Below are 23,950 nucleotides of genomic sequence, written 5' to 3' on the forward strand. Positions count from 1 at the left end.
TCACACATAATAGAATTGTTAAGCCAATGTTTAAGCCTCCAGCTCCAATAAGAAGAAGAAAAAGAAGAGATAGATGGAGGCTTAAATTGCTGAATGGATTCCAGATCTTCTTTGTACACAACTTGTGCTCCACATCGTCTTACAAACTTTGTTGACACTTCAATAACAAGATTACCTTCCTTGATGAGAGACCAATCTTCATGTTTAAAATTATCATCATCATCCAGCATCATGTTTTGAAATAAGTTGAATGGTACATAGCTAAACCACATATTGTCAAGCTTCATTTTGTTGTCATCATCCTTCTCATACTAATCTTTTGAAACAAACGTTTCACCATATTCAAATCTGAAATTCATCATATGGAAAGAATAACCTCTATAGAACGAGAAACATATTGCGAACCTCATTATTTGGGTTTGTCATCTTGGAAGTAACTTCAATGCTATGCTACCCCCATCTTCTTGCTGATTGAACCAACTTGGAATCTATCTTGCTTCCAGGTATACGGATACTTAAACAACTTGGAAGCACATCTCTGCATTTAAAAAGGAACATAAAAGAACATTACTCAAACACAGAATGACAGTTAATGTTTTTCAATGGGTTAAAAATATTAGCCACCTGAAGGAGAGATTTCCTTAACATGTTATCAAGATATCTTACATTCATTTCATCCTTCAGGAGTTTCTGGCAACCAACCAACAATATCTGACATAAGTTTTTATGATCTTCATATAAATCATTTATCTTTTCCAACGAAAAGCAATTTTCTGCCTTTAATATCTGGATTCCTGCAGGGAGCCCATGAAACTTTTGAAGTCGGCGACAATTCGTCAGGTCTAGGTATTTAAGGCTAGAAAGGTTGGAAATACTTGCAGGTAACTCCATTAATTCATTATTGTTACTTAGACGTAACTCTTCCAAGTCCGAAAATCCTTGAAGATTTATGGGGAAGTCTTCTTCTCTAATTTGATTGAGACTTAGATTTAATTTTCTCAAGAAACACAATGTTGTCAAATCTCGAAATATAAAAGATTCTGCATCACTTAAATCAAGCTCTTCTAATTTTCCAATTGTAACACCCCAACAAGGCGGAATAATGGGATATCACAAGAAAAACACAACACGACATGGAATTTAAGTAGAGCCAACTAAATGCATTTAAAGGATTGGACAATCCATAAATCAATCAATTACAAGTACCGGAACCATACAAAATGCATAAAGAGCACGTCCATTAAACGTTTACAAAATATAGTTCAAAATATGGTAAATGATCCTAAGCATAACCCATAATCGGGAACTATGAATCACAAATCCATGAAGTCCAAGTCAAGTCTGAATCCTAGCATATTCAAGCATGAATTCATCCAATACGTCTTTGATTTAACCTGATCACCTGAAAAGTGTACTAAAATGTGTCAACATAAAGTTGGTGAGTTCGTAGGTTTAAGTAATGAAATCAAGTATCGGGATAACAACCGTTAACGATATACGAAGATTAGAATACCTAATCACGTCCAAGGAAACCCTAATAGGTTTCACGTTATCACAAATCAATACAAGTCAACGTCAACGTTCAATAATCGTCCATACATACATATTATTGTCCAATAATCGTCCATACATATAATATCGTCCAATAACCGTCCATATGCGGGTTAAACAAACCGTAATCCACGGTTATGATCATGTCGGGTGTGGATTCGTCAATCCACTGTCCACGTCTTACATAATGTATAAAGATATACTTTTTAACAAAATATTGTTATAATGTGGCAATGATCATACCGGGTGTAGATTTGTCAATCCACCGTACACGTCCATGTCCATATATATATATATATATAGACATACATATAAATGTATATAATATAACGTCCAATAGTATACAATAACGCCTTTCATCACATATACACGTCCATTAACATGTATCACAACATAACGTCCTACATCACATATAACGTCCATTAACAAGCACCACAACACAACGTCTCGAACCATATCATAATGTATCTAGTTAACGACCACAACATGTATTCATAATGAAAGCAAAATCAACCGAGTGATAAGTCAATACGTCCGTAGAACAATCAATCAGTCAGTCAACGATCAAACAAGTTTGTACACTTTTCAGCCTGAATCTCAATTGAGTACGGAGGGTTTACGAAACTCACATTTGCCTTGTATCGTCAAATTAATATTGAATTATAAGTATCTGACGAGTATGAGTGTCCAGAAATCTTCAACGATCACGACCTATATTTACGTTCATATAATTCGTATATTAATATAAATGTGTTTATCTATATGCATATTCACTTATATACATATGTATATTAGGTTAACGTTTACTTGTTACGATTAAATTTATGGTTTCTCGACATCCCTATTAATGTGAGTAATTTTATACGTAGATAAACTTTTCTTATATTTACGTATGTACGTATGCTTTGCTTACACATTCGATTCGAGCCCAACAAACAACCGGAATAGACCCCAATGGATCAGTGACATGACCCAAAAGAATGGCCTAACTGACCCAAGAAAGAAACCTAAACTTTAATCTAGTGAACTGTGCCAAAATTAGAAAACTAATTCAAAAGAGGAAAAAGGGACCGTAATTGTATGTATATACTTATATATAAAGAGGTTGTGTATTGTAAAACAAGTATTAAAGTAAAATAAATAAGACAAGATCTTGACCCTTAGATCATGGTTAAACTGATTCACGAATATTCACGAAGTAATTGATGTACTATGATTTTCATGATGCACGATAATTATGACCGAAGAAAAACATATTGTTTTATTTATTTTACTTTAAAGGCTGTTTTATTTTACCTAAAACCTATATATATATATACACACACGCACAATGTTTTGCACTTGCCACCATATTCAGGTTAGGGTTTCCCCCACGCCACCACCTATCAGAGGATGACCCAAACAGAGAGTAAGAGGACCCCACAAGAACTAAACTCGATGCAAGAAGGAAGGAGGAAGGTTGGAACAAATCTGAGAAAAAACAGAAGATGCACACCACCGTAAGCTACGGTGGTGGCGGCGTCCGGTTACGGTGAGGATAGGTTGGGGCAGCGTAAAGTACGACAGGGTGGGGCGTAAGGGACGGTGGCTGCTTTTGAACTGGCGTAAGGTACGATGGGTACCCACCGTAGGTTACGGTGGGCTGCAAAAGGTAGAAATGGCGTTTTGGGGGGCGTAACCAAAAGGATTTGAGCGTAAAGCTCATTTTGAAGATCCAGAGCAGCGTAACCTACGCCCCAATGGGCGTATCTTACGGTGGTGCAGGGAGAAAGGATTCTGGGCAGATTCAGAGAAGAACAACAGTTGACTTTTTGAAGTCAAACCTAACCATGAGCAAATCAACCCTAATTCGAGCAATAAGGTCGACTTGGTGCTAAATCAAACATGTTTTGTGTTTGGATAACTTAGTTGAGAGTTAATGAATCCAATTTTCCATCAGAATCGATCGAGATTAACATTTACTTTGAAAATTGAATCTTTGACCTAATTACAAAGTCATAAACCCTAATTTTTTGATTAAAAGGGTTTTTGGCCGAATTTTGCACAAAAGTCGATTGTTTTAGTTAAAGAACAAGTCTAGAAACATAACCCACACCCATATCAACATTTTGGCACAAAACTTGGTTTTGACCTATTTCAAGCATCAAGACCCTAATTTGACTTAAAATCCGAATTAACTTGATTTTTGACTTAAATAAGTTAAAATGTAGTATAAAACATTGTTATAAATATGAAATAATGAATTTGATACATGTTTAACTCACCAATTCTCCCAACGAAGCTTAAATCCGAATTTGAGCCAAAAACCAAGATTTCTTGCACTTTAAACCTCTAACTTTTGATATGAAGATCAAATGATGATATTAATTATTATTCTAGCATTAACTTAGCTTGGAACACATTTAATAAAGACAAGAATTTAGAGAGAGATAGGTGTAAGCATTTAGTGAAGGAGGGAGAGGGGGTTGGAGGATGAATTGAATGAGTGGAAGTGGAAGAGTGGGATTTTGGGTGGGGGATTTGGATAAAGTTGGGTCAAAAGAGTGGTGGTTCATGGGTCATGGGTTGACCCATGGATCACCCGATCACGTTTCTAATCAAATTAAACGTCACATTACGTCATAAAACCAATGAATACGTTCATGTAACTTCAACAAGCATAAATACACGTTTCTAGTTCACAATAAATAAATGAATTATTTAAATTAACTAGAACAACAAATCGTTTAAAACGTTCGGGTCAACGGTCCAAAATCAAATAAGCACGTTTAATTCAAGTTTATTAAAAGTCAAACGAGTCAAAATTCACAAATGTTACACCAATGCACCCAAACTCATCCGGCAATTTCAAAAGCTTAAGACGAAAACATGCTCGAAGATTCAAGAAGCTTAGGTTCGAGAGATATTTGGTGGATGATGGCAACTCTTCTATTCTTTGACAAATGCTAAAATCCATATGATACAGTTTAACCATCGATGGAGAGAATTATGGGATTCTTTCAAGAGATGTACACTCAATGAGAATTAGAGTCTCCAAGGAGTCCATCTCAATCCTAGATGGGAGACACATAAGTTGATTACAAATTTACAATAACTCATGTCCAGGTAAACAAGCCTTCTCAGACATCCAAGAGACTCATGTACAGCCACCAATCTATCACATTTTGACAAAACTAACCTCTCAATATTTGGTGTACCTGAAACATCTGGAAACCTTGCTAGATAACTGCAACTTTGAAGGTTAATGAACTTCAAGTTCAGCATATTCTGACAATAAATGACACTATATTAAATTTTGTAGCACGGAAAACTATGATTCTAATCGTGTTAAGAAAACAGTTTCATCTAGTAAATACCTGTTGTCCCTTCCATAAATGTTCAATCTTGCCCATACTAATGTCAAGCCCAACGAGCCTACACATGTCAGTTACTCGCAGGGATAAATATGGGTATTGCTGCCAATATAGCCATCGTAACTCATCAGGGAAAAAGGTAGGTTCCCCAAAAGTGAATTCAAGGTTAACATGGAGTAGCCGAAGATTCATCATATTTCTAAACAAATCTGCATTGAAACCCATCTTCTTGCCGGAAAATGGCTCCACGATGGCTTCAATGGCATCAAATTCCTGCAACAAGAAACAAAAGTTGCATTATCAGGTAATTTTTCTACTCAAACTTTACGAAATAATCTTTAATTGCAAATATATAGAGGTTTGTTACTCTGCTTTTATGTATGACCCGAAGTATTTCTTCCTGTTTCCATAGCCTGCTATTCGGGGCACTCTCACGAATAATTTGCCAACCCGTTTCTTGAATAAGATCATGCATACGTAGCTTTTCTTTTGAAACGGTTAAAAGCGACTTTTCTATTAGAACACTAATCCCTATCACCGGGTCAAAACCAAAGTTATCAAGTATTCTAGTGACATCTTCTAATTTTTCACCCTTGAAGAAACATGCAATGTCTAAGAATATTTTTTGCTCATATAGATTTAGATCATCAAAGCTTAACTTTAGTTTCTCAAATATCTCAATGGACGGTATTTTGGCTTGTCTATCTAAAGCACTCCCCCCACACACGCGCGTCTCTTCCACGGAAAAAGGAGCCTAAAACTTTCAAGGCCAGAGGAAGACGACCACTATAGTGTATTGCACTATCTGAAAGCTCTATGTACCCATCTGGAGGGCTATTTTTCCGAAAGGCATGCCTGCTAAAGAGCTCAACAGCTTGGTCTTTAAGTAAAAGAGGAGGTTTGTAAATGTCATTTGAATCTGCTAATAAATGCTCGTCTCTAGTGGTTATAATAATTCTGCTTCCTGGACCAAACCACTCATGTGTTGCAGCTAAGAACTCTAATTGCTTCATATCATGCACATCATCAAGAACAAGAACAACTTTCTTATTGTAAAATCTTTCTTGTATCAGGGTTGCTCCATACTCGGGTCCAGAATACCAAACCCCTGGGCCATCCCCAGAATCTCTTTTAAAACTTTTTCTTGTAATGCGCATATATCGTTATTGTGACAACTCGTAATTAATTAACGTCGGGTTAGTCTTAATCTCGTTTAAGCTCAGTCATTATCATAATCTCGTCTAAATTAGACAGTCATTAGACGTGGAAATTATTAGACATTTGGACTTTTGACTTAGTTCAATTAGAAGTATCCTGATGACGTAGACTATCATGTCGTGGAAGTGCAACAGTGCTCCTTCATTCTTCATAACGACTATAACCAAGCTGCCAACCTTGGCCACCCACGACCTTGGCTTTTTAGAGAATTCCGCTCCTGTCTCGTAGGACTTGTAGCTCGGCAGTCCACCAGGTGGGTTAGCTATCTAGTCGAATGCCTAGTCTTAAAATAACTTTAAATAAATATTTAAAGGTTATGTCTCGTACAAAATAAATAGACTGTCTAGACTTAATATTTTAAAGTTTTCTTTGACGGAATATTATTGACCCGTCTTATTTAAATAACATGAAGAAAAATACCTTTACTTTAAATTATAACCTTTTAGTCATACGAAGCATTTTACCAAATTAAGGGTACCAAAATTTCAAAAATAAGGCCACTAGGCCAGCCCCCTTTGTTTGTAGTGAGAAAAAGAACACCAAACACCTCCTGCCCTTTTTCCTCTTTTGATCGACCACACACAAACACATACACACAAAAACACTCTAGTTTCTTTTTCTTATTTGGATTTGGCAGGAGGGATCTAAAGCAAAACATCTTTAATTTTTGAAATAATAAAAACCATTTGGCGAGGATTTCAAGAAAATCATCGTCATCTTTATCCTCATTTCTTCTAGACATCATTTTTCCAAGAACATCAAGATTGTAAGTAAACTGTTTCTTTAAAACTTTTGATTCTTTTAAACTTAATGCTGATGTAGTTCCATATAATTTTTAATTGAATATATTACTCTAGAAGATAAATTTGGTTGGTGAAATGGAAATTTTATTAGAAGTAATTGAAATCAAAAGAGTTGGAAATCATATTTGGTTAATGAAATGGATAGTTTTCAGGTTCTTTAGATATTTCTCAAGTTGCTGTAATAAAAAGTTTGGTTATAAAACGATTTGGTTCGCGGAAAATGGTCGAAAACTAGTTTTTTTTCACTTTTTCAGGTCGTGTCTCGCGCTGCGAGATCAGGGGCTGTTTGATATTTTCAAAAGACGTTAACTTGTACACTTGAACTTTGTTTACATGGATTAGTACTTTAGGCTACCTTATAATGACAATGTCAACAACGTTAACAACTAAAGTCAAGTAAAATGGACGTTTAAACTTTAAATCACACTCTTAGTCGTGGCATTCTAGGGTTGATAGCTAAGTAGTTGTACGTAGGATATTTGAAGTCGTGAGATTTGATCCTCGTCATTTGTACTATTATCTTAGATTTGGATAGACGTGGAGACTAGATTGATCATTGTCAAGTTTGCTCATCCATTTTAGCTCTTTGATCGCTAAGACTAAGAGGAGTAGCCCGTTTCTTCTCGTTTTTTTTTCACCCAGAACGCTTGGGAACTCCCCCGGAACGCCAAATCTCGGTCCCGAGGGGCGTTCCACCTCCTTATTTTTTGTTCCCCTTTGCATTTCTAACGTGGCTCCGCTTTTGTTTGCTTGTGAAATTTCGTACGTTGCATCTTGGGGGTGGTGAGTTTGATTTTTTTTTCCTTTATTTTGACCTGTAAATGTATATATATATATATATTATATATATATGGGGGATGGGAATATAAGGCTGTCAGGTATCTAAGCTTAGGTGTGGAACACTCACATATTGTTTTTTTAATCCATAAAAATCATGGGGGCCTATGCATTTATTCATTAAACAAGAAATAATAAAATATTAGTATGTGAGAGATTTCACACCTAAGCTTAGGTGCCGGACAACCTTATATTCCCTTTTCCCATTATATGTATATATATAAACTTGTGAAGAAGAAGATGTATGGTGATTTGGTGAAGAAGAAGGCTACATAAAAAGTATAAGGATATTATGTGGAAGGATATTATTAGTAGACTGCCTATAAAATGTTTTCACCTCACCAAAGGACAAAACATCTTTGTATCCCATATTTCTTTTTTAACTAATATTATTAAATTCATTTCTAAAAAAATTCTAATATTATTAGATAAGCTACTTTTGTTTTATTTTTTTCAAGTATTATTAAATAAAAATCATATTATTAGATAAGCTACTTTTTTAACTAATCTTAGGGCATTCCCTATTTAGTTAATTTAAAATCATAATTTAAAAAAAAAAAAAAGAAATAGGGAATGCCCTAAGAGGCATTCCTCCACCCCAAGGGAATGAAGGGAATGCCCCTCATGATTAGGTTTAGACATGTGTCATGTAAGGAGTGGAGGAGGGGCATTCCCATAATCTTCCACTCCTTTTAGTCTAAGGTTAGTTTATGGCGCCCTTTTTCCTTTACTTTGGGTCTGTTGTATACACGGCTACTTTATAAATGATTTGTCTTTGTCTATGTCATGTGATTTGGCTACTTAAATCATTTGCCTTATGTTTGCCATGTTGATGGCTGTCTGGAAATGTGTATACATGTCTTATGAAATTTTGTTCTATGTGACTTAGACTTGCCATGTTGTCGGCTGACTAAATGTTTATGTGTTTGACTGACTAAAATGTTCCCCTTATGTAGTTATTACCATTATGAGATCCTAATGGTTCTCTTGTCAGATTTTGTTCCTGACTGTCATGGTTCTGGTCCGCACCCCACTTTAGACGGGAAATCCTGTGTGAGGCATATTAGTCATATTGTCGGACTTAGGTCTGGACTGTCATTATATATTGTCGGATTTTGCTCCCGCTATCTTGTCTTAAATAACTACATGTCATTGTGTATTCTCAATGACGACTAAACTTTGGTCAAACACTGTAAACTCACCAACTATTTCGATAGTTGATCCTCCCAAATTTCATGCTTTTCAGGTAACCAACAGTAAGTCTTGGATCATCTTGGCATTATAGGGCCATTCTTTTCACTTTGGACATATAATTAGCGTCAGACATTGGAGGACTATTATGTTCTTATATCTAATTGTACTAGACGGTCCAAATATTTATCTTGTATTAAGTGGGCCCAATTCCATATATGGATGACTTGTATCCGTATTCTGGGGTCCACATTTGAACGATTGTATTTGTATTAGACTTGTATTTGGTATTAAATGGATGTAATTTCTATTAGCCTATGGTTAGTACGCAATTAGTTTGTTAACCCTGTATTTCCACTACAACGGGGTGTGACAGTTATCGCTAGAACTATTTTGTCTAACATCCTTAACAAAGCAGCTACCTTGAAACTTATAAGAAATTCTTCTAAACAATGCTCGGGCAATAGTAGTCTTGCCAATCCCTCCCATTCCAAGTATCCCTATAACCCGAACCTTTTTGGTTGCTTCTATGATCAGTTTTGAATTTAAGTTTTCCATATGAGACTCTATACCTATTATACAACTCTCATGACCAAGAGGTTGTATATTGCGTAAGATCTCTTGAACAATCTTGTCAATAATTGCGTGTTCACCACTGCAGATTAAAGAAGAGCATCATTACAGAGTTAACCCAAAAGAAATTGCTTAAGTACTTGAAAATTTTGGATGACTATGACTTTGTGCTTTCTGGTCAACTTTCGATGCATCCAAAGTAGGTTGTATACTTGTATTACAACTTAGCAATCAAAGGTAACATCAAACAAAAGTTGGCCGCTTAATTATTTGTGAGGGTTAGGAAAGGGAAATCGATGTGCTTAATTATTCTCAGAACTGTATGTTAACCATTTCGTGTATCCATTTACAGTATTACTTCTTTCTTTTTCTTTTTTTCTCAGTATAGGCAAATATCTGCATTTATCACACATAGTTATTATCAAATTGTTGGATTTGAACCTACAACCCTTAGTTAATGGATGAATACCACTAGGCTAGAAGCCCTTCTTATTTGCCGGCTCGTCCTAGGCCCAAAATTCCTTAGGTCTGCCTTTGCCGGCATTTACAGTATTACTTGATTTGTTTTCTTATCTCAGTAAAGGCAAATATAATGATCACTTATAATTATTATCAAATTGTTGACTTAATTGAACCCAGATGGATGAATATCACTAGGCTAGAAGCCCTTTAATTTGTATTCATTTATGTTTCAAATTAAAGTGGTCACGAAAAGTAGCAGATGTAAGATCGAAAAAACTAACCCACTGACTGTTGAGATATGATAGCCTGATAAACAAGCAACAGCAGTTAAAGCTTCCTTCCACGTGTTCACTTTTTCCATCTCTTCCTTCTCCTCGTGCTTCTCAAACACTGTTGCGAAGCTGTTTTTCTGTTTGCACACATCACATGGATCGACATGGTAAAACACCGGTAATACTTTCTTCTGTCCCGTCTTATCATCCCAATAGCACTCCATGATTTTTGCAAGCTCTTCCAAACACCATGAAGAGTTTGCGTAATTTTTAGAAATTACAACCAACCAAAACCTTGATTCTTGGATGGCTTTCACAAGTTCTTGAGATATCGGTTTCCCTCCACCAAATTCTTTGAACGTCTGTATTCCTTTCTGAACAAGAGCTGCATAAAGATGACCTACGTAATTGTTGCGAGTGTCGTCACCCCTGAAGCTCAAGAAAGCATCATATGTCCAACTTCTTGTTTGTTTAGAGGTTGAAGCCATAACTGATCGAATGGCCTTGATTAAATTCTCTATTTGCAGCATGACTTCATTTTATAAACAAGTTGATGTGTCATGCCTTAATAATTATTTGGGATTATGGCACCGAAATGTAACCAACTATGACTGAATGGTTATGTAATGTAGTGACCTTTCAAGTCGGCTATCTGATGTAAGTACGTTCCATTTTTGTTCTTTTAATGTATTCTACCGAGTAACATCCTATTTGTAACCGGTAATGCCACGTTGGACGGTAAAAAGATTAGGGATTAGGGCACCGGAGTGTAGCCAACTATGTGTGAATGGTTATCTAATGTAGTAACCTATAATAGTGTTAAATTTGATGTAAGAACCTCTATGTTTTGTTCACTCGATGTATCCTACCAGGTTAATCCGACGACTTTATACTTTGGTCATCTTCTCCGGCTAATTTTTGGCACTATCTTCGGTAACAACAATTTTTTTCCGGAGAGCAAATATGAAACTGTAACTGAATGTCTAACTTCAATCCCGAACACAAATCAACACTAGATATAAATAGGTGCATATATACATTTATTGATTTCAGAACATGATTCAATAATAATCATACTTAAACCCTAATCCCCAAATCGGATTGTGTTATGATCACCCCGTCATCGTTAACCATAAAGATTCGACCATCCTATCCCCACCGCAATCAAGATCCAGCAACTTTGGTTCACAATGGGGTAAGGGAGGGTTGGGGTGGGTTTGATAGAGAATGACAACGGTGGTTGTTTAGGAACCGCAACTCCTGAATGAAAGAAAAAATGAGAACAAAACCACCCACTACAACCTCATCAGAGTCTAAGACAATCCACCATCCATTTCGTCGGAGTTCATAACCTACAACCGTAACCATGACCGTACAACATGTCAACCGGTACATGAAAAGTCCAAAAATGAGAGGTTCTTACATCAGATATCCAACTTTAAAGATCACTACATAACATAACCATTCAGTCATAGTTGGTTACACTCTAGTGCCATAATCCCAAAGTAAAGCTAATATTGTTACCGGCTACCGGTACAACAGGTCCACCGATACATTATAAGAACAAAAATGAAAGGTACTTACATCAGATAACCAATTTGAAAGGTCACTACATTACATAACCATTGAGTCATAGTTGGTTACACTCCCGTGCCATAATCCCTAATTATTTATATTGGTCGCGTTTTTTTATTGAACAATTTGGTCTTGTTTTAATCATCTTTTATTTTAACTGCCAACGATATATATTATATATATATATTATATCGTTACGATGGGAAGGAGGAAACCGACTTAACGGCTTTCATCCGGGATGAGAACGATGGGAAGGAGGAGTATCCTGGAGGTTGTAGAGATATCTATCTATCACCTCCTTGTTTCGATAGTTATGGAGATGAAGAGGTGCGTAATGAAGATTATTGGTGGGTTACACGAGCCTTCAACACAGTTGTCTTTCAAGAGGACAGTATTGTTCAAGAAAAGATTACAGGAGGTAGTCTTGAATGTGTGGAGGTATCCGCTGGTATTTTGAATGATTTCGTGATGAATGTAAAGAGCTGTGATCGGGCGGCTAAGTCGATTGCGGTTTTAAATCTTGTGTTAAAGGACGAGGAAACTAGATCTTGGTACCGGTACATGGGGAGAGACTTCAAAGGGCCACTGATCGATTTCTCTACCAATGATGATAAAGATGTAGGAACTTAACTGGAATTTGGTTGGAGGTTTCCTAGCATGGTGATCCAATCAAAAAACATTCTCGACAATACTTATTTTAACAGCAAGCATGCGATCAATTCAATAAGTTTCAAGAAGTCCTATATATTATTGGATTGTTTGTGAAGGCTATTAGATATTGGGATAAACATGCACTACAAATTAAACTCAAAATTAATATTGAGCTTAATGTTCAAAAGTTATCCAGTGCACATAGGTTTCGAGAGCTGGAATATCGTGAGGTTGGTTAAGATAGAACTAAATGACTTTAATGAATCATCACACAGCATCCCTAAAACTAATAAAACCCAATTATTGTTTTCGAAGAAGAACAAGAGAAAACCAAATGTTCCGCTTGATCCAGGTGGCTTTGGTTCAAAGGCAAAACACGAGGACGAGTTTTTTTCTAAGAGGAGGAGAATGATGCAGTAGCGGGATCTTTTATTTTTATGGTTTATTAAATAATCTTTTATTTTAAGTTATCTTCTTATTTATTAAGATAATTATGAGTTGATTTGTTTCTTATTTTAGGGTGTTATAGGATTAGTATAAATAAGGGTTTTGGTTATTGTAAATGGGAGTTGATTATTTGAGTTTATATGAAATTGACGTTTTCTCAATGATTTCGGTCTTTGATTTAATCTTTTAGCATTGAGCCATTTGATTGCGTGTGAAACTACATGAAAGTTACTTATAACCAAGGTACTAAATCCTAAATAATAACTCCAAACTTCAAGCTACAACCAAACTTCAGTCCTAGCCCAGTACCTTTTACCGTAGTAGAGATTATAAGTTAATGTGCATTTCTGATTGCTTCGAAGCCCATTGGGCCCAACTCATTACTACGTGTCTAGCTATCGGTTGACGGTTATTGACTTATTATTATCTATAATCTATACTACTATATAAAATAAACTGCCCTTCCCTTTTAAGTAATTAAGAACCTGAAATGACCATATTACCCTTCTTATTTATTCACTAATTTAAACATCTTTACCTATATACCTATAATACCCTTAATAAAATAAACTACAACATAGATTCTCCAATCTTTAAATAACCGTATTAACCCTTACCGCCGCACATCATCGCCACAATTGTCGCAGTCACACCTTTGTCGTTACCATCATCACCGCTGCATCGCGCGGGCACCCCGTCTCGTACTTTATAAAACAAACTGAATTCCTTCCTTAACTTAATTAAGAACCTAATAAGACAAAAATGCCCTTAAATAATCTTCTTTGCTAAGCACCCTCTCACGTGATATACCAACTATGCCCTTCAACCATTTTTGTCTCTAGCAAAGTAAAACCCTATCAACGCCACCACCAGATTGTCTTCCCCACCACCGCCGCATTGCGCGGGTACCATGCTCGTACTATTTAATCAACACGGGTTTAACCCGGACATGTTAATTAAAATTTAAAAAATAGAAATATATTAAAGAAATATATAATGTTTGTTATTAAAACGTTATAAAGTATTATATAAGAGAGAATTTTTTTTCTTTAAATAAATAGTTAATACTTTTGTTAAACATGTAAAAGACTGTTTCTATTTTATTTAGATATGACATCATAATTAAACAAAATAAATTTTAAGGTGAAATATGGATTTTTCTCATCAAAATTTTTTTAAAAATACTTACAAGGAACAATCTTGTTTTATTATATATAGAGATATCCTAAAAACCATAAATCGTTTTGCATGCTCGTTTTTTTTTTTTAACTTCTACTATTTCACTCTTTTACATCAAACTTTCATATTTTCTATTTCTAATACAAACTTAGTTTATTTAGAATATTAGGTATTTTAACTTTTGCCACATAACTTTAACCTTCTAACTTTTTGTCACATAACTTTATTTTCTTTTACTTTTGGCACGAATGTTTTGTTTTATTTAATTTTTAAACTTATGTTTTTGTAAGTTTTGCCACGAAAGTTTCAATCACTTTACTTTTTATCACATACAATTTTAATCTTTTACTTTTCGTCATATAACTTTAATTTCTTTTACTTTTAGCATGAAAGTTTTGTTTTATTTTGTTTTTAAACTTTCGTTTTCCTAACTTTTGCCATAAAACTTTCATTCTTTTTACTTTTTATCACAACAACTTTTAAACTTTTAGTTTTTGTCACATAAGTTTTATTTCTTTTACTTTTGGCACGAGATTTTTGTTATATTTAATTTTTAAACTTTCATTTTTCTAAATTTTATCACGAAAGTTCCATTATCTTTACTTTTATCACATAAATTTACTAAAGTTTTCGCTCTTTTACTTTTTGCCACCACTTTTCGTTTCTTCTACTTTCCGCACAAAAGTTTTGTTTTATTTACTTTTTATACTTTTATTTTTCCAACTTTTACCACGAAAGTTTCATTCTCTAACTTTTTACCAAAGTTTTATTTTCTTTACTTTTTTTTAGGGATAACTGCAGAAAATAGAAAGCACCTTCCAACCAATTCACGAAAATAGCAGTGACCTTTAAAAGTTTTGTTTTTTGGAAATGAACTTTCATTTATTACCGAAAATAGCAACATTTGACACGTGGAAAAGGTGACGTGGACATTTTTTGATTATGTGACATTTTTAATGACGTGTCATTCTTTATAACACAGAAAATAGAATGGACCTTTCAAATAATACGAAAATAGCAATGACCTTTAAAAGTTAATTTTTAGCAATGAACTTTAATTTATAGTCGGATTACTAGAACACCTCGTCGGTGTTGGATGCGGAGATGGTTTATTCTTCGATTTCTTCAACTAACTTAGAAACCGTCGACAGTTTGTTCGAGTTCCAGAAAACCTCTGGACCTTCGCCATCTGGATCTATCTCATGTGCGGACAAACTCTTCATAAACGAACCAAATATGGCCTATGAAACTCTCGTCTCACCTGAACATCCGCAGAATCTCTCTCCGACGAAAACAAAGACGTTTTGACATCTACTTTTAGAGATTTTAAAACTCGAGATAGACGAAGAAGATATAGATCTATGTCTCATTTATGATCTTCTTACACAACTTCTTAGTGCTTGAAAATGGAAGAGACACAACAAAAATAAATGAAAAGAAGGTGAAATTAGCTTCAGAATATAATGATGAGAAAAAAATACCTTGGCGGAACCGAAACCGAAACGAAGCCATTTTTGGGGGGAAATGACATGACTGATAAAAATGAAATAGTAAATAAATAAAATATAATGTCACGTCATTAAAAAATGCCACGTAATCAAAAATGTCCACGTCACCATGTCCACGTGTCAAATGTTGCTATTTCCGGTAATAAATGAAACTTTATTTCTAAATAACAAAACTTTTAAAGGTCACTGCTATTTTCGTGAATTGGTCGAAAGGTGTTTTCTATTTTCTGCACTTATCCCTTTTTTTTACTATATAACTTTGAGCTTTCGCCACATAACTTTCAATTTTATAACTTTTTTTCACGAAAGTTTCATTTTCCTTACTTTTCACCACATAACTTTTGGATTGTTTACTTTTGTCAACAAATTTTCATATTCTTAACCATTTACCACATAACTTTAAATTTTTCAACTTCAACCACGAAAGTTTCATTTTCTTTACTTTTTACCATATAACTTTTCACTTTTTAACTTTTGTCACGAAAGTTTCATGTTATATAATTTTTTCCACATGTGTAGATGTTACAAAATGTCTCCCGGGGCAACGCCCGGAAACAAAAACTAGTCGTATACCTATATGTGGATGTGGCTATGTTTATAATGTTTTCCTACCATTATTTTCTGGGATTAATCACGAGAAGATCAACGTATTTTCCCATTTGTACACAGTTGTCCTTTATACTTTTTTATTGATGAGGTTCACCAAAAAACTTTTTTTTTTGTACACAGTTGACCCATAGTTGACCGGGTATAGTCGGTTAATGAAGTTTTTAAACGACAGATTTAATCTCTGGATGATTAATGTACTTTTCTTTTTGACATGGTTGATCATTGAACTTTTTTAATTGATATGTATTATCAACAAACTCTTAAAAAATTTGTACATGGTTGACCCAGATCTTGAAAACTGGTTCTTTCTCATTCTCAAATTTTCAAAACTGCTTCTCATTATAAAAAGAAAACCCAGAAATTTTTATTAAAAAAAAAAACAAAAGATTTTTCTAAAAAAATTCCAACAATTATATACATGCTGTAGTAGAAAACGTTTGATTCAGAAATTTGTCCCATTTGGTTGACAATCTGGTAGATAATCGGAGATTTGTCAAACGAATAGCCAGTGTTGTAAATAACAGCCGTTATAACGGTAACGGAGGTCCAGCGTTACGTTAAGGGGGTTGGAGGGTAAATTTAAAGGTTTGAGGATTTAACGGCCGTTATAACAGATTTAACGGTCTTAACGGCCTTTATAAAGGAATTTAACAGTCAAATAACGGAATTTAACGGTCAAATAACGGATTTAACGAAGCTTAATGGTCAAATAATGGTCAAAAGACATTTTTTTGACTAATTTTGTTAGGATATTGCTAATATATATATTTTTTATATAAATTCCTTATATTTTACAGTCTCCGTTATAACGCCGTTATAACTCCGCGAAATGAGATTTAACCTTAAAGGTGGTCAACCGCCGAGTAACCGCCGAGCGTTATTTACAACCTTGCGAATAGCTGACTAATTCGACATTTACATTATCAATTTCAAAATCACATTTCTAAGTCAGATAAAAAAATATCTTATACAATCACCTTTGTTAGCCTACAAGAATTAAAACATCTCGTCGGAAAACTCAAAATTGACATTTTCTCTCTCGTTTCTTCGAATTGAAACTCGAAATTTGTTCCAAAACACTCGAAATTAAAATCCGCACAAACCCTAACCAACAGAAATACGAATTACAATTTTTCGGTGACTGGGCAATTAGCGGTTGAAAAATATTTTTGGAAAAATCTTTTGTTTTTTTTATTAATATTTATGGGTTTTCTTTTTAGAGAAAGAAGTAATTTTTAAGATTTGAGTATGTAACGCCCCAATATTTTAAGGTAATAGAAAATTAACCCTTTTCATAGTTTTGACATTAAATTAATTTCCTTGTATTTTATTTTGAGTTAAAGGGCTAATTTTGTTGGAACTCTAGTGGCTAGCGGGTATTTTACCCACAAAATTAAAGATGGGATGTGGACATCAGGGATGAAAGTCAGCCACTTAGTTTTGTGACTCATAATTCCCACTCACTCCATTCAACATACTTCTTCATTTTTCTTGATACTTCAATCCATCTTCAAATCCATGCAATAGAAACTCAAATTAAAGAATTGTAATCTTAAAACAATAACAATAATCATCTCCAATTGTATTAGAAATTGAAATTTGGGGCTTTCATTGAGGTGGTGGTGGCCGAAATTTTAAGGAAGAAAAGGGGGAAGAATTTCAATTTGAAAACCCTAATTCTTTGTCTCTTATTCTTGAGGTATTGATTCCATAACCCTAGTTTTATTTGTTATTGAAAATTAGGGTTCTTAATCTTAGAAATTAGGGTTTTTGTAATTGGAAATTTTCAAGTAAAACCCTAATAAATTTGATCGATAATTGGATAACTTGATTGAAAGAGAATGTTGATAATGAAAATTCCCCATAGAAAGAATCTCATAATTTGTGGTATTTGGCTAGTGATTATGAAATAAAGTTCTAATATGAGAATTTGGAATTTGTTGGAAAAGTTTTGAGTAGCCAAACACCATAATGTTAGAATTGATGAATGCATGTAGATGTTTGTAAGGAAGTTGAGTCATAGAACTCATAGATGTTTATGTGTTGATTTATGTATAAGTGTTGAAGATTAATTTGTTGAGTTTGTTAGCCTTATAGTGTCAAGTATCCAAATTGAGGTGAGTGTATATGCATATAATTATATTCTTGTTATTAGAGGTCATAGGTGGGTAAATTCCTATGACCCATAGTTTGATTGTTTGTAAGAACTAGTAGGTGGGTAAATTCCTACTATTCATATTGTATGTAAGAGCTAGTAGGTGGGTAAATCCCTACTAGCCAAATTATCCATTGCCATGTTGAAAATGTATGTGTGTTGTTTGTTATGAATGAAATGGCTCGCTTGCTAGGCTTTATGTGGTGCTTGATGCACAATGTTAAGGTAGCATGATTATGATTGTATGTGTATGCATTCACTAAGCGTAGCTTACCTTTTATTTGTTTAACTCTTTTATAGGCGTTGGTAGTAGCAAGGGCAAAGAAGTGATTGAGTGAAGTTCAAGTTGGAAGTTCTTGCCATCTCGAGGTTGACATTTTGGGTAACTTGGGTAGATGATCCCTTTTGTACATGTTGGCTCTTGATACAATTCCTTTTGGTTAATTTAATTTTGGTAAAATTCTGAAAATTTGGTGGTTGTGATGGATATGTAAGCTTTTGATAAAATTTGTGAATGACTTGACAAATTATCCAAGTTGGGTAATTGACCCACTTGTTGATCAATGTGGATTGTAAACCTTGTATAAATGGCAAATCTTAATGTAATGATGTTTTCATTTGTCTTGAATACTTTTGGTTTAGTCTTTGAAAGGTTTTGAAGTGAAATGGTATTTTGGTTGAACCTATTTTTGAGTCAAAGTGCAGGAAAAATGGAGTTTTGAAAAAGTGTTCCTGTGCAGTAAGTCCCACTGCGTCGCAGTGGGGAGTCACCCAGGCTCACTGCACCACTATGAGCTTTTGGTCATTTTGATCCGTGGGATTCCACTGCGCCGCAGTGGGGTCTGGTAAAAAAAAAAATTTCTATTCAATTTTGATTAAAAGGTTTGGGTTCTTACAGAGTATGAGAAAGAATTAGCTTTGAATTTTTGGGTCAACCATGTACAAATATTAAGAGTTTGTTGGTAATATACATCTATAAAAAAAAGTTCAATGGGCAACCATGTACAAAAGAAAAAGCACATTAGTCATCCAGTGATTAAACGTGTCGTTGTGAATCCATGTCAGCTTCATTAAACGTCCACGTGGTTGCCACGTCATTAAAAAGGGTGATTACCGGTAATATGGGTCAACCGTGTACAAAAAAAAAGGTTTTGGATAAACCTCATTAATAAAAAAGTATAATGAGCAACTGTGTACAAATGAGAAAGTACGTTAGTCTTCCCGTGATTAATCTCTTATTTTTCTAGCGCTCATGGCTTACTCATACTTTTAATACGAATATATAGTTCAGACCCCACAATATGATAGACTGCATATAAAAACAGTCTTCCAACATATAAACTGCATATAAACTAACTTATATAAGTGATAATTTTGATATTTGACAATTATATTGAAATATTGATCTAGGGCTATTTACTTAGAAAGTTCCTCAACTTGTCACGAATACCTGTTCTGGGGTTCAAACAAAAATGTTATCTATTGTGAGAAACAAAACCGGCTAAAACGCCTTTATTGGGTCTATACTAGATAGAAGGTGATGTGTATTCGGTTATTGCCACATGTCAGCCATGTGTAACTTTTTGGACCCGCTTACCCCTTATCTTATTATTTATTATATATAATATATATATATATATATATACCTATATATATATATCTATATAAATATTAAAACAGTATGAATCCTAACTTTTTAAAACCCCTCTTTAATTTAAAACTATTTTTAAAATTTGCTACATAGGATTTTATCCTATGTTTCATCTCTATAATTTTCTACAATATTTATTTATTTATGCAATAAGAATTAAATATACATTGGTATGTAAAAAATAAAATTATGAAATTAATAAAATTGATTTTGTTTCCTTAAAACCAACATTAGTTTTATATATAGATTACATAATTGTGTCGACGCATCACACCATTATCATATTATTTTTTTTAAAGTTGGTTTTTGATTTCATCTTCAAATTCTTTTCGACTTGAGAAAAAATTTATATGCTTTAATGTATTATTATATATTAGTTTATGTTCATTTTTATTCTTTTTACGTAGGTTATTTTAAAGGACCTTTTATGTCGTTGAGTGTTCCTTTAGATGAAAGCTTTCGTGGACATGTTATTGACTCGATGAACAAATTGGTAAAGGTTTCGAACATGAACAGATTTCTATCTCACTTTCTGCTAATTATGATTCTGTTTGAATTTCTTGCATATGATATTGTTCCTTCAAACTATTTGTTATTTACTTGAGAATGAGATCGTGTAGTGGCTATGGTGATGATGGTGGCTGGTGATGTTGGATAATTTAGGGAAGAAGGTGGCCGGTGATTTTGAATATTTTGGGGAAGAAGGTGACAAAAAATGACTGGCAACTTACTGTTTAGGCCACAAAAGGCGTTTTAGCCGGTTTTAATCTCCATAATAGAGAACTTTTTTGTTTGAACCCCAGAACAGATATTTGTGACAAGTTGAGTGACTTTCTAAACAAATAACACATTAATCTATCGTACTATATCTCATATATCTCATTTTAATTCCACCCCACAATATGATAGACTCAAACCTTAATGAAAAGTTTTAATGTAACTCATTGATTCCATCCGTCTCAATTGTTCCACATATCTTTCATGTTTTGATTACGTTTAGCATCCAGTAATTTCAAATTAAATGGGCCGATTAGGGGATTTCCATGAATTGTGAAATATACCATTCATAATTCTTAGATCATCTTAAATCGTTCACATCGAACTCAATATTAAAGTTGTGACGTCAGTGTTAACCTTGATCTTTCACACTGAACATTTTACCTCCAATTGTTCACACCGAAATTCAATCTAAACAGTCACGTCATCAACAATAATTAAATAGAAAAATATATTTTAGTTAGATAAAAGAAAAAAGTAAAATGATAATGACAGCCCTTAGGGAACAACTTATTACATGCTTAAAAACTTATACATTATATATTAAAAACCGCCCCCTGATTTTTCTAACAGCAAGGTACAAATTTTAATGCACCTAATTAGTTTTTACTGACAATCCTAAAGGCTGTCACTAACAAATCCCAAGAGAAAAAAATCACATTTTCGATACAAATCTATATTTTTTAGAAATTTAAGCAAGTTTTTTAATATTCCAAAAATAAACCCCAAATACTTATCTATATGTACATTCAGGATTTTGCTAACCATAGCTCCCATTGGTTAAACATTCTATTTTTGTAATATTTCCATTTAATGATATCAAAATTATTTTATAAATATTCTTTACTTTATCTAATTATAGTAGCCTATTAATAACTCAATATTAATCTTTTTAGTTTAAACGAGCAATAGCGTCCGCGCATTGCGGCAGTGAGATGGTGGGGGTGATAGGTCAAGTCATAGAGTATGATAGCCAAATGTCAACCGTACGGGTTCCACCATCGGATTTAAAAATTTGTCGAAAGTATGTCGAATGACATCTCTAATGAAAGAGCATGAAATTTTAAGAACACCCATACATATTTTATAATTTATCGATATACGGTTTTTGAAATAAAAGATTTTGAATATATTAGAGGAATAAAATGATTTATGGAGGAGAGAGAAAAAAATAAGTGGTTGAGATTTAAGAAGGGGAAATAAAATGAGTGGTTGAGATTTATTGGTATATTAGGTAGAGATGTTTAAATAAGTGAATAAAAAAGAGAGGTATATTAGGTATATCAAATCCTTAATTGAGATTTAAAAAAAAAAAGCAAAATGTTTTATAAGATATTTATTGTCAATAGAAAACATAATAGTCAAACATGTTTCTGGATCTCTTTCGTTGATTAACCATCATTGAGGAGAAAAAGACAGAATTTTCATCCATTACCATCGTCACTCCTACAAGGTACCATTTTGTCTCTTTTCACTCAAAATTTTGTAGGTGCATGTTTGTAAGCGAGGAGCGTAAGCCCACCAGGCTAAAAAAAGTCAAACCCCGACCAGGAAGTATTAGCGGCGACGTCGCCACTAATACTGCGGGCCCATGTCCGTAATGGTAAATCTGGCAGAGAAAATAGCGGGCCCCCTGTCAGTGTCAGAGTATTAGCGGCGACGTCGCCGCAAATGCCTTGGTCGGGTTGACTTTTATCTGGAGGTGTTACCCTGTGCCTTTGTAAGTGATATATGTTGTCATACTATTTTTCATTGATTAATATTTATTTTGTTTATGGACTGTATGTTATACTAGTTTTATTCTAATGTTAGATGGCTATATATCACAGTATTAATAGTCATGCGTAATACGGAGTATTGATTTAAATATTTTTCCAAACGAGGATGAACCAATGATGCGGAAATGACGAGGTTCACTGAATTGGAGAAGCACAGTAAACTAGAAAAACCAACTGATCTGAAGAAGTTAACTGCACTGAAGGAAACTGGCTAGATTATGCCGCCAGAAGAAACAATGTTGATTCTACCAGTTGTGGCCCATTTCAGGCTAGCTTTTACTGAATAAATCCAGTCGACTGTAGTAACACTTCTCCAGTGGCATGTTGCTCCAATTATTACCAGTAGAAATCAATTAGTGAAGTTCTCCACTGAAGCCCACCAGTCCACTGAAGCTCTCCAGTGACCAGTTCTAGTCTCCAGATGGATGCTCTAGATGTACGTCTCCAGTGAAGGTCCAAATTTCAGTTTTTTCCAGTTGCCTTAATAAAGTTTGCTTCTAACGCATGCTTATGGGACCCAATAAAGGAAGAATGACAGCTGTCAAAAAAGAATACAAGAAAGTAATTAGTGGCCACATTATTTCTAAAGGTATTATGGGCCCTCTTGCAAAGGAATCTTTCTAGAAGCTTATTCTGTCCATTTTCCATTGGCTAATAAATTAGTGGTTGTCCTTTGAACATTACAGTTTTTAGATTATTTTATTATTATTTCAATAACTCTTAGGAAATAGTTTATGTGGCTATAAATAGGGGTTGCATTTCTCTTTGTAAAAGCAGATTATGTTGTTGAATGAAATTAATAGAGCAACCTCTATTTCTTATCCAAAATCTTCATTTACCTTTATAGATCTTTGATCTTGGTTGTTTGGAGTGATCCCTTTATCTATATTTGTGGTGGTTCGTCCTTTATCAAATATAGTGGTGAGATCTTAAATTTTCGATTCCTTTATCTGTGTTTGTGGTGGCTAGACCTTTCCTCTATCATTGATTCCGGTGGCTTGGCCTTTACGAATCTTGGTGGTGAATTCTTTTATCTATCCTTTTATTTATCGTCTTGTATTGTTGTTTATTTCATAAAATCCAAAAAATACCAAAAATATCTAATTCCATTTTGTTTAATTTCCGTTGTGCTTGAGTTATTGCGTGTTTTACGCATCAAATTTGGTATCAGAGCCAGGTTTGAAAAAGGTTTCTTAATCTTTTTATCCATGGGTTTTTGTTATCTTGTTTGTTAGGTCAGATTAGATCTGTTGGTGTTATTTTGTTGAATATAAATGGCTTTTAGAAGAAATATGATATTGGAAGAAGCTCATAATGCTAGAAGAGATAGACATATTGAAGATCCACAAGAAACACTTGG

General features: G+C 34.1%; 1 protein-coding gene and 1 long non-coding RNA gene across 2 annotated transcripts; one reads left to right on the forward strand and one right to left on the reverse strand.

Annotated features, from left to right (window-relative positions):
* Nucleotides 1-4,537: 4,537 nt before the first annotated feature.
* Nucleotides 4,538-10,748, reverse strand: LOC122609191 (disease resistance protein Roq1-like). Its single transcript, XM_043782249.1, has 8 exons — nt 10,270-10,748; nt 9,857-9,922; nt 9,315-9,608; nt 5,632-6,047; nt 5,272-5,516; nt 4,908-5,177; nt 4,730-4,818; nt 4,538-4,604 (listed from the first exon to the last, which is right to left on the reverse strand). Exons 1-8 carry the CDS (start codon nt 10,746-10,748, stop codon nt 4,538-4,540), a joined length of 1,926 nt encoding a protein of 641 aa, XP_043638184.1.
* LOC122608156 lies at nt 6,643-9,266 on the forward strand. The gene is made up of 2 exons (XR_006325178.1): nt 6,643-6,888; nt 9,009-9,266. It is a non-coding gene; the product is annotated as an uncharacterized LOC122608156 (long non-coding RNA).
* Nucleotides 10,749-23,950: the final 13,202 nt, after the last annotated feature.

Source organism: Erigeron canadensis, chromosome 7, assembly GCF_010389155.1.
Source record: "Erigeron canadensis isolate Cc75 chromosome 7, C_canadensis_v1, whole genome shotgun sequence".
NCBI lineage: Eukaryota > Viridiplantae > Streptophyta > Magnoliopsida > Asterales > Asteraceae > Erigeron > Erigeron canadensis.